Source organism: Ceratosolen solmsi, unplaced genomic scaffold, assembly GCF_000503995.2.
Source record: "Ceratosolen solmsi marchali unplaced genomic scaffold, CerSol_1.0 scaffold1, whole genome shotgun sequence".
Classification (NCBI taxonomy): Eukaryota; Metazoa; Arthropoda; class Insecta; order Hymenoptera; family Agaonidae; genus Ceratosolen; species Ceratosolen solmsi.
In genome coordinates this window covers 2,771,733-2,784,946 of record NW_011948415.1, presented here as the reverse complement: position 1 = coordinate 2,784,946, position 13,214 = coordinate 2,771,733, and the positions used below count along the sequence as shown (strand labels likewise).

General features: G+C 30.8%; 1 protein-coding gene across 1 annotated transcript in view; it reads right to left on the bottom strand.

The window, feature by feature from the left end:
* LOC105368580 (uncharacterized) overlaps window positions 1-11,876 on the bottom strand; it is a 59,316-nt gene extending 47,440 nt beyond the window's left edge. The window contains exon 1 of the mRNA XM_011507612.1: window positions 11,541-11,876. Within this exon, the coding sequence (XP_011505914.1) occupies window positions 11,541-11,798 (258 nt within the window). The 5' untranslated portion in view covers window positions 11,799-11,876. The remainder of the gene's footprint in view (window positions 1-11,540) is intronic.
* Between the last annotated feature and the right edge of the window lie 1,338 nt (window positions 11,877-13,214).

Sequence of the window (13,214 nt, the reverse complement as noted above, 5' to 3'; positions counted from 1 at the left end):
TATTAAATCGGTGTTTTAATTTTTTTTTACATCAATTTATAATGAAACGAGTTAATAAAAATTCAGATCCTTCAGACTGTCCGTCCTTCGACTGATCCTTCATCGTCTGTAGAATTCTATAGATACAAATATACTAAAAATATTGAGATAAATCTTACTTGAAAATCACAAGTAGCATTACCTACATAGTAATTAAGTAAGTGAAAATAATAATAATATGCGTATATACATATATAGTTTTATTATATTTAATTTATGTCACAACAATGAGGCTATTTTTTTTTTTTTTTTTTTTTTTAATCTTAACCAAAATTTACAAATCTTTACAGATCTTTAATGTCTTTCTAATACAATAAAAAGTTATTTTGAAGAAATAACAATTTCTTATTTATAAATTGTTTACTTTTTGTAACTCAAAGTGACCTTAATTTTAACCAAAAATAGTTATAATAAAATAACCGTTAAATTTATGCGATTTTAATAGAATTAAGTAAAGATAAAAATTATTATGTACGAAAAATATTTTTTTAATCATAGTTTTTATCATAATTAATAGTTTTATTACGTCAATGTAAGACCGATCGATTTAGTTGATGCGAACGGCATTTAAAACTTGAAGCTTAAGTAGTAACAAATTTATCTAAGGAAGAAGGATAGTTTGATTACTTTTAACGAATGAATAGCTTCTCTCTCTCCTATAAATAATTTCAATCTTGATTAACATACAGATTACATACAGTTATATTTTAAGAAAATTAAGGATATTTGAAGTATTCGAAAAATTATTCGAACCATCCGCTAATTCAAGTTTTTAAGCAATAACCATCCTGGACATAAGAAGCCAAGAGGCTCTCGGCGATTCAACTTGGAATCAATTAGAGACGATTGGTAACCGCGAATAGCAGGTCGCGGAATTCGACCTACTCTATCTTGCTCTCTATTTAACAAAAATACGAAATAAGAGATCTTCAAAAAAGGGGTCGAATAGTGGTTCATCAAGAGTGAGAGAGCGGAGAAACTCCTCTTGAAGTCGCCCCAACGAAGCCCTGAACGTGACAGGCGGCTACTGCTTCTCTTTCACTCTCTTTCACTAACGGCGAGCCATAGAGCTAGAGAAAGAAAGGGATAGTGGAAGAGCGAGGACGAGAGCGAGAGCAACTGATATATAGATACGGATATATAGATAGTTAAAGAGAGAGAGAGAGTGAGAGAGAGAGAGAGAGAGAGAGAACGTGTAACTGCGGCTCGAAAACTAGCTGCTCTCGGCAACTTGACGAAGCTCGTTTAAAGTCTGCGTGGGTGGCGCTCGTGGGGTGAGCTTTCGACGGTCCGTGTAATTTACATACATAATTAAGCGCACACGACCACGCCCGCCTTCGACGTACACGTGGATATGTATATATAACCTCTATCTACTTCCTTCTACAAGGCAAGCCACTTTCGAGTGTAGGATTGGGTCTATAAGGAGACCGAAATGTGGAAACATAAGAGAGAAATGGAAAAAGAGAATGATGGAGCGATAGAAGAAGGATCCGGAGAGGGGGGGGGGAGAAGAGAATGGAACTGAAAGGGATGCCTGTTGATTAGACGGAAATTCCATGTTCAACGTAATTAGTACATTCGAAGTGTATTTAATATATTAAAACCCTGATAGAGGAAATATTTAATCGATAGTGAAGATAGGATCCAAGGTTTTTTTAATTTTATCCGTAAAAATGAAAGTGTTGGATGCTGTATGATTAAACGAGGGGTTCACTTGCGAATCAGGAGCTTAATTCACAATATGTCGCCGTTCATGTGTGCACATATGACGGGATATTTATTCGCTTTCAAGGATACATTTTTCAATGAAGTGAATTTGATTTGAATAAATTAATGATGGCAGTTGATTTAACTTAATTATGTTTCTCTAATGAATTTCGTTCGTTCGTCTCTCGATTTCTTTCCCAGGATGTCTTTTATTGTCAATATTTTATGTTTTCATTTGAAATGAATTGTTAAATTAACAAAATTAACAATACAATCAAAAAGCATTACTTTTCGTTATAACTCATGACATATGAATACATAAATATTAAAAATAATAAACATCCCATGTAAACTAAATGTTCTTCATAAATTGAGTATTTTTCATTAATTTTATTAAATAAGAAAAAGATACAATGGAACTATATATATTATATCTCGACGCCATTTCCTTCTAGATCAATGAAGTTCAAGATTCGAACTGAAGTATCATTTGCGCATGCACAACTGCATAAAATCTCATAATGTCCATTATTACATTGTTTGCAATATAAGAAATATTAAGTAAATTCAGATAAACTTAATTTGAAAAACATAATTTCTTACTGTTTATATATACGAGCTATAAATAATAACAATTATCAATGAATATGACGGAGGTAAATATTTTCTATGACTATGACTTAAATTATAATAGTGATTTCCTAGATTTCGAAAATGTATTATCGTATGAGAGAAAATGATCTAATAACAGGATGCGACACTTTAATGTAAATTGTACGCGAGATTTTTCAATTGTACGTCAAATCGTATAGCTAATTGAATAAAAATTATACGACTCTAAATATATTCTTCTATTTGAGTATTCAAATAAGTTTTCAGTTTGCGTAAAACGTATAAATAGATATTTACTTAATTTATTAAATTATCATTTTAAATTAGTCAGTCGCTACAAGATATTCTTTATTATTATAACCATTTTATTCTTTATAAAATAGTATAAAAATTATATTTAATTTCTTCAGAATGTCGTTAAATATTTGTATTTCTATCGTCATTTTAGAAATATATTTTAAAGTCAGTAAAATTCATTAGTTAGTCACGAATTAATTAGTCGAATTAAGTTAATTAAATTATCAAATTTTAGCATAATCTATATTCTTAATTCACTTAATAATTAAGTTAAAAAATATATTAATCAAAAGCTTTGCACGTTTTATTAATAATTTAGTATTAATAAATCTAATTATTCACTTGTACAATTAAACACTTGTTTAATAATAATAATAATAATAATAATAATAATAATAATAATAATAATAATAATAATAATTTGTTTTTACATAAATTCATATTTCATCGATGAATACTGTAAGTGTAACTAACTATCGCCAATATAATAATTTTATTAATAGCAATAAAATAATCTCTTTTCAGTAATAAAAGCCAAGTAGTCCAAGCAGTAATATTAATAATCAATCAATATGATTAAAAATAGATATAAAATCATTTTTATTTTTATCTATTAATTTATTGTTTATAGTATAAATTTATATATACACACGTTTCTTAAAGCTTTATCGCTGACTTTTTTACAGTTGTCGCGATCAAACATTTCTGTGTTCTACAGTTCTGTTTATTCTGTCCATTTATACACAAGACCTCCGGGCAGTTTCTTTGGATCGTTCAAACAGTAGCACAAGTTTTTCTCAATAACTGCTTTTTCTGATCAAAATGCGACTGAAAGTATTTGCATTCTTCATTTTGCAATCTATATAAGCCAATAATATTTTTATAGCATTATTCCTATTCGTACAAAAAGATGATTAAAAATATAAATCATTTATTATGTTTATTATATGATACATTACTATATAAAATTGTAGAAATACTTTTAAAAATCGTATAAATAAACTCTATTATATATATATATATATATATATATACACATATCTGCTTAATAAATATTTTATAACATTTGAATACAACTTATTAGTAACTAATTCCTAGTCGGTTTTAACTTTGTAACTTATTCGAATACAGGGCCTTTCGGAATACTCCTATTAAATGCATTTAGAAAGTCTTAAAAATTTTAATTTGATAAATTAATTTATATTATTAATAAGATTTCTTCATAGTTTATCAATAAGTGTTAATTTTATTCTTTATTTTTATTGCTATTAATATTGCTATGGATTTCAGTTCAGATAACTTATATGCACGGATATAATAATTTATTAATAACGTTCATACCATCTTTCACTATATTATCTGTATATATAACAATATAATATATTTTTAAATCGTGAATAAGCTCCGTTGTAAAAATAAATAGGCTTTTAGGTGTTTGAAATAAACGTTATAGAGAGAAAAAAAATTTGAGGGACATAATAAAAATACAGTTTCTATACTGCTCTTATAAATAATTTTTCCATCAATTCAATGAACATATAGAGACAAATAATTGTAAAATTCATATTGTAATAATCTTGTTTATAATAAATAACTAAATAAATAAAATAAATAACAAAATTAATAAATAAATAAAAATAAATGAATAATTAAATAAAAATAAATCTAATTAATATAGTATTTAAGAAAAATAAAGTATGAGCAAAATTATGAAAGCATATTAATAATTTGCATCTATAATTTTAATCTGGTTGTTTAAGAAATATAAAATTAACGAATGCTAGCTCTTTTCTCATTATCATTTCATCTGGTTATTTCAATCTTTTCATGACGTTAAAGAATCAAATTTAAAATTCTCAATCAGCTCTTTCCTACCGAATAACTTTCATTATCATCCATTATTATCTCATTTTTCTTTGACAATTTTATAAACTCATTGTCCTAAAGTTTCTAAAGACCAAATTACAGTTACATTTAAATTACTCTTTCATTAATTATTTAATTCTAGTATTTTATAATGGAAACTTATTCTACATGTTACTATTTCGAAAAACAACTGAAAACTTAGTAGCATACAGATTTTTACAAAATCTAGTAAAAATTATGACTTTAAAAAATCGTATTTTAACAAAGCAATACAGCCTATTTTCTATAGAATAACGTCACGTATAGAACGTCAGATATAGAATATATAAATAATAATGCCGGCTACGTTCATCACAATAAAAGCCTCTAATTCAGCCAAGTGGGACCATATGCCGAAGGAAAAGAAAATATTCAATGAACTATAGAACTTTCTTCGAATATCTTCAACTACCTTACATACGAATCTACATACTTTTCGCTAGATTTATCAAATGTTAAATAAATCGATTGAATGTTTTTGAAAGTTTTTTATGTTATTTTATCTCATATTATATAATAACATAGTTATGAGGAAATAAATTACTAACTCTATGTTTATAAATTTTTCAATATTTTCTAATTTTACATCCTTTCACTGACAATAATAAAAATATACTTCAATAAATTCGTAAATAAACACTTGGTATACAGCATGTAATATATATTCTTAATTGCATTTGTTTTTATCTTACAAAAATTAAACTTCCAAATAACAAAATAACCTGTATCTCATGATTTACTTAACTAACGATTGTAAACATAAGTAACTAATCGCAAAAGTTATTATGTTAATGACGCTTAATATAAAATAATAATAAATTGAATAACTGATGTACATTATTTTATGCATTTATAAGGAAGTAAGTATCTTTTAAAAATGTCAATATATCGAAAAATCTCTTGGATAATAATCCTAAAATATCATCTGAATTAATAATTTGGCAAAAAGTGCAAATTGTGGTATTTTATAAATGATTTTATCCTAAATCTGTTATTGTTATTATGGATTCGTGCATTTGCATATCAATATTAAATAAAAATAAAACTAATCGTAATATCTCTACATGATTTTTTATTAAGCTAATAATTATATTAAATAGTATAGCTATGAAAGGAGAAAATAATTCTTATCGAATGTCCATTAACATAATACGTTAAAGAGTACGGTTCGATATATTTAGAAATAAGATTCAAGCTCGAATTATAACTAATTACTCTTTTTCTTGAAGTAGATCTAAACAATGAATTGTTTACGTAATCCATCTATTCGTGCAATTTATAAACATCATCTTATAAAATTACGAGTTTTTAGAAAAAATATTATTTAAGATTTCAACACTTTCTATTAGCAATAATCTCAAACGCCTCATAATAATTTAAGCAATACGATGCAATAAATATATTAAGCTGATTGGCAAATAGACTTTGTTTTGAATAGCCACGATTATTTTTTATATATTAATAATATATAGGAATCTATATATGATGACTCTATTCATTCATGAAAGGATTAAAATTAAAATTCCTTAAATGATTATACATAATAATTGAGATCCATTGTTTTATGATACTAAAATACATATAATACATAAAAATTATGAAATAGATCAAATTTATATAACTAATTATATTTCGATTAAATAATTGACTGTTTGAGTGGGGGAGATAAGTAAAATTACGTCTGAAAAAATACGATAAAATGAGTATAAAACCTCTAATGTATAAATGCACCTAAAGCTACCAATTAAAGATAATTTCAAAGTTACCCCATAATCGGATTTATTAACAAAAGAGTATCAGTTGCTCGAGAGATAATACATTAAAAATAAATAGTATACATTATTATGACTCTCTATGATTTTTTCTATGACGATCTAAATAGGAAAAAATTGTCCTTGTGTATTATGCAATTATTATTAATACACGTTTCATTGGAGTTATAACCATGTAGAAATAAATATAGCACGATCAATTATATTAATATCAGTATCATTATTATTATGTTGCATAATGAAGGTAGTGAAAGTTAAAGTTGAGTTATTTTGAGAACCGTAGGGAAAATTTGATCTTCGTTAGAATTTTGTCGTACTCTTAACCCTGTAAGATTCGGCCACTAGTACAATTAACGAAAAAATTGAGTCAGTCTTAATGCATTATTACCCGAGATTCATTTTTCTCTCCTTTATTTCTCTCTTTCGCTAGTAAATTAAATGGAAGTGACAATGAGGCGCAGAAAGTGAGAAAGTGTGAGGCAGGGTGTCAGGGCGAGTGCGAGAACGAGAGGGAACATTAAACGAGACGACAGAAGAGAGCAAGCGAAAAGAAAAAGTAACCGAGTGGAAAAAGCAAGACAATATATCATCAGTGGACTTTGGAAAGCAGGTACAGCCCCGACAGTTATGGAGCCTGCGTATGCAAAAATTTTTACCAGCGGCCTTTGTTCTCTATGCGCCTCCGTGCTACAGCGTCGCAAATAAAATTCGGCCGCCCCCGCATTGCCGTACGGACTGTTAAAATTTATCGCAAAGTCAGCTGACGGATTATACGCACACCATGAGGGATTTACTGAGTTTTACGACGAATACAAATCATTGCTTTATTACGTATATAGCCAACAAATTTATAGGTGTCATGAGAATCTCATTATTAATTAATTACCGATTGTATGTTATTAAATCTGTATACATCCAGAGTTAAGTATATTTGCTAATTATTAACGAATAAGTATTAATAAGTACTTAGTAATAAATACCCTTAATATACATATACATATAAATATATGAAATTGCTTTAAGCGATGAAGTTTTAATTTAATTATATTAAAATTATTTATTTTTTAAGAAATTTCATTCTTCTGTAGAAAAAATTAAATTACTTTCTACATTTTATTTTCAGTTGCCACTGGTTTCGACTAACCTCGATATATTTTCCTTTCCGTACAATTTTCTAAAATTAATTTATGTTTCTGTGTTAATTATCACCTGCGGTATATTTAAATTAAGTCAAATAGCAGGTTTCCATTTTTATGGTGAAACAGAATTTTTCACTAATAATACACAATTACGAAGATGAAGCATACACGAGACCCTGTGAGTCTTCTATGCATAATATATATCCTTGAAAGCTACTGTAAAACAAGAATATCTCAATTTTTAATGATTTTCACGTTCTTTCGCATTGTTCTACATCAAAGCACAGATAATGGCAATAATATTAGAGAAATCCTTATTATTACTGATTCGAAACGGGGAATAATAATGGGCTGGTAAATTACTTCTTGTATAAAACATGTCATTAAGTGCTGCTGCACCACTCGACATTACTGCAGTTCAAATTCGACGAGTGCATGTAGTTTCAGCATCAATTGAAATTAAAATAAATCGATCTCTCGTTTTGTTCTATGCTTGAAAAAAATAAGGGTTAAATAGAAGAAGGGATGGCGGAGAGGGAGGAGATGAGAGAGAGAGAGAGAGAGAGAGAGAGAGAGAGAGAAAATTCCAGCCTTAAATTCGTTAATGTAACACTTAAAAACTCGGCTGTTGTTTATCCTAATTGAGATCTAGAGAAGCCTTTCATCCTCTTTTTCTCGGATTGCGCTTCTCTAACATTATTACAACAGGTTCGCCGTGAGAAATAATGATAAAAGATGTACAGCCACGCAAAGATAAGGCTTACATGGCGTAGGAGATCATTTCCGGGAAGCTTTGCATACAAGAACGCAGCATATCATTGCGAGGAGGTTCGAAAGCGCGCAAGCTCAAGCACGCGTGAGATACTCGTATGTATGTAAACACGCGCATCACCCATACCATTCGTATTATATGCGTAATCGCAAATTCATGTACATGCATGATCTTGTTTCAATGCTAAAGCGTCTTTCTCCTTTCCACTTGTTTTTATATCTTCGATTTTGTTTTTTTTTTTTTTTTTTTTTTTTTTTTTTTTTTTTTTTTTTTTTTTTCACGGCAACACTTAATAAGACAGTTAATTGTAAGACCGCCAGAGCAATTGAATCCATACGTCTGATGTTCTTAATTACCGACGGCTGCTAAACATTCGAAATAATTACTCGAAGGATGAACGCTTCCTTTGTTGAATAATTAGTTATGTGGATGTATACACGGTTTTTCACACCTGGCTGCTGTCGATTATTATGAAAATAATTAAAAAATAAATAAATAAAATAAAGAAAACCAGGCGAGAATATATCATGCGAGTGTACTGAAATTGTCATTTCCAATAGTATATATTAAAATACATGCAAATAATGTTTAACGTCAAAATTAATATTATGTACTCTAGATAACTTAATAGTACATTCAAGAAAAGCTCTTAAGTAATGTTCAGTGCAGCAATTAAAATAGTAGAAAATACAATATATATTAGCAATTATATTATCTACATTGAGTTGTTAAATGCTATAATAAACTATGATAGTATTAATAAAATAATTGCTACAATAATTAATGATAATAAAGACATATAAATGTAAATATATTTATAGACAGGATAAGTTTTGTCCTATGAAACCAAAAATTCCTTTGCGTCATTCATTATGATTCGCGTATTTTTCACATTCACGCAATATTCATATTTATTTCTATAACATATAAAATTAATTTTCTTCTGCGATTTCAAAATTTCATTAATGTGCATTAAAATTAGTTTACGATCTTAGCCAAAAGCCTTTTCCCAAGGTTATTTTCAATTTGAAGCGAGAGTCATGAAAGAGAGTGTGCACACTATAGATTGGTATATTAAAATTACTTATGCCGTAGAAAAGCGATATTATAAAATACTAAACTGTAAACAAATACACTCGTGGATATCTCACTATTAAAGCTTCTACAAAAATAAGAAAACATATATATATATATATATATTGTCTATATAGTTTACCGTTTTATAGGGGCGAGCGTGTACGTTTGTGTTTGAAATTATTTAGAGAATGAACTAACACGATCGGATAAAAGATAATATTCATTTATTGAAAAGAAAGCTTTAAAAAGTTTATACGTGTAGTTAGAATTTCGCACAATTATCAATATAGAGAAAAAGCATCTAATAATAAAATTAGTAAATTAAGTTGTTGTTGTTGTTGTTGTTGTTGTTGTTGTTGTTTTCTTTTTTCATAGACGAACATTCGCGCAACTGAGTTTAAAACAATTTGACAAATTTGAATATAATTTACACTGTGCCCTATTTTTATATACTCGATCTTATATTTTATTTTTCAAATAACTGCATTGCTAGCTGAATTATGAAATTGATTTATTTAATTGTATTTAGGTACGTATGGTTATGTAGCTTAGTTAATCAATGATTATAAATTATAGATATAAATTCATATAAATTATTACATTGGGTGTGTTATTTAATTCTGAAATATGATATTTATATTCTTCAATTTTATATAAAGGATTTTATTCTATAAAAGAAGATAAAAATGTCAAATAATATTTTTTGTACTGTAAAAAGTAAATATATATAAATGCACTCCCACTGTCACGCATACGCGCGCGCACGCCCACGCACACATGTTGTTTTCATTATATATATATATATATATATATATATATATATTTGTAAATGACAATAAACGTCGATAAAGTATTAACAAAATTAATTTACATCTCTGTACCTATTAAATTTGATTTATTATAAGCAAACGCGACGTTTTAGAAATAATAAAACTGGATAATAGAATCATCAATATATATCAACTGATATATATGAAATAAACTGCAATATTATATAATGTATTGGTGTATTTGAGAAACGTATGAAGTTTAATTTTTTTACTTTACATATATTACCAAGATAGATATTTTGAAATATATTGGTTTAAAAAGAGTATTAGAATAGGATCGTTCAAATTTTAATTTTAAGTGTATTTCTACCAGTTAAAGAAGTTTTCTATTCTAAATTTTAATGAAACATTTAATATTGAAACGATGTACACATGTTAAGCTTTAAATGTAATTTAATTAATAAAAGGATGCTAAAAACGTATAATGTCATTATCTCTTCAAATGCCACCGTGTCCTTTTCTTATGACAAGCAAATTTAAACAACGAGATTTTAATTTTGAAATGCTAAGCAGTCAATTCATTTTAAAAATAACATATTATATAAAATCATATTAAGAAGACAGAGTATTAAAGCATTATAATCTGTATAAGTATTCTATACCTACACACTTATAAATATAATTAAATGACTTTTAAAGCTTTTAATATTAAGAATGTTTAAATTTTTCATAATAATTAGTGAATTACAATTATAAGTGACGCTTGTGTAATGATTTTACGATATAAAATAAAGAATTCATTTTTTTAATAACTTTCTTTTTCTCTTATTAAAGTTAAATATTTCATCCTAATTACACGAAATCTATGAGTTTTTGTAATTAATTAACCCGAGGCCGATTGTTGGGTTATTCGCAAATGCAGAATTATAATAGTAATAATAATATTAAGATTGCTGCTGTATCGTTTATGAATTTTACGAACGAGGCGTTAAAATGTACATACTTTCGACATTTACAATTACGTGAGTTTTAGCTTGCGAGTTCTATCGTTCTTATCAAGTCGTTCGACTGTGTTCCTCCAGATAGGAGATTTTTAAATAAAGTGGAAGCGCCGTAATCTAATGAAATTCAATTTTGCCGTTAAAATGTATCGGCAAGCGCGTTATAAAACGCGACATCTCGCATAATGCGCATGGGACACGGATGTAATTGTCGCATTGGTGGTGTAAGACGCGTGACGCGATCGCTGATAACGCGCATCGAGCTTAGGGTAGCATCGGGCATTCGGGCGTCGCTTAAATCCGATTATAAGGGTGGCGGAGTGGAAGTCTCGGGACGTAATGCAATTTTGACGGGAAGTAGGCGAGGCTCTCGCCGGCTTGGACACGAAGCTAAGGACTCTCGCTGGGATCCGAATTTGGAATTTAGATGTATTGTTAAGCCTCACCGTCCTCCTGAGCACCGTCCTCACGGTCTCGACCTCCTGCGTCGGCCAGCGCGCGTACACGTAAAGGCCGGCGAGCACGAGGGCGAGGAGCCCGAGCCTGAGGGCGCATCGCCCAAAGGCGCCGCTCGTCCTGGCGAGGAGTTTCCTCGCGGGCCGCGTCCCCAGGAGCTCCTCGCCCGTAACCTCGAGCTTAGCCGCCTTGGCGAGGATCTCGACGAGGCGGGCGCTCGCGTGGCGCGTCGCCTCGGTGCTGGACATCACTCGCGCGTGCCGGCCCTAGCGGGCGACTGCTGCCTGGGGCGTCGTCGTCGTGGCCGCGAGGCCCCGGGCTCGGGGTACGCCTGACGACTGAGCGCCTCCGTGCCTCCGCTCGGCTCGCGGACGCCTGCGCCCCGAGGTTTGCGCGCGCCCCCACCAACCCGCGGACCGAACGGCTTGCCGTAAGGCGAGGAGGGAACGAGGTATGTACGACGCTACCCCTCTCCGGGCGTCAGCTCCCTTTTGTTTATCTTGGGCGGCTTTCGACGCTCGCGGGCTCTCCTCGTCCTTTTTACGCCCGCTTTATCCGGCCTCGGTGGCTGTCTCGGTGGGGGGGGGGGGTAAGGCCGGCGACACGAAGGTGCCTCGCGGTTATCGAAAGCCTCCCCTGAGAGATCGAGCGCCCTCGTGGAGATGTCTAGGTTAATGTCGATGGGAGGGCGCGATTCTTCCTCCCTCGCGGCTCCCTTAATCATCGCGGCTTGACTCGTGCTCGGCTGCGGGGAATAATTACTCTGGCATGCCTGCGATTAAGCACTTTAGAGCCAAGGACGTTTGTGTCGGCACTCGATTTTCATAATTGGAGGAGTGCTGCCGGCGTTAAGAAGGCGAATCCGTTTGTAGAAACTGATTACGCCGTCGCATAAAATCAGCCCATCCCGCCTTTCGACTTTTCGTCCGGCTTTCGAATAAAAAATGAAAGCTTTGGCATTAGCTGACAAGCAATCATTTTTCAATGAAAATAATTGCTATGCTTATATAAAAGGCTCTCAAGTTGCCGTCTTATCGAGTGAGTCTGGAAAAGTAAGCAACAAATTCAAGACTGTTTTGCCTGGGAAAAGTTTTTCATTTAATTTCTTCTTCCCTGATAGTTGCTCTTGGTTGGTTTAGTGCACATTTTTTCAGACAGACGTTTAATTTTATCCCTTAATCCCTTAATTTGTCGCACGTTTATTGATATTTTGGACACTTTAGCATTTTACACATTTTAACATTAGCAAATTTGGCAGAAGTCGAAAAGTATGATGGACATTTTTAATAGCAAAAATTAGAAACCTCTTACAATTTACTTATAAATTCAGCTGAATATAATGGTTGAGCATTGTTTCTTTTTCTTGCAATAGTCGTAGTTGGTGGGTAAGGTTTGTTATGCCTATGATTTATCAAATTTTCTATCCGTGAACAAATATGTTCTAATAATAAAACATCATTGGGAATAAATGTACAATGAGAGACAGTAAACACAACCGCGCAAATTCTATTTAATCTTATAAAATATAAATTACTACAAATGATATTCAAATAACATGTCTTTTTAAATAGTTTCCTTTATCTGATATGCATACGCACGGGGAAATTTTGATATCTATTAATCTACAAGTTTTCTTTTTTTTCATTCTTTTTGTTTACGAAGTA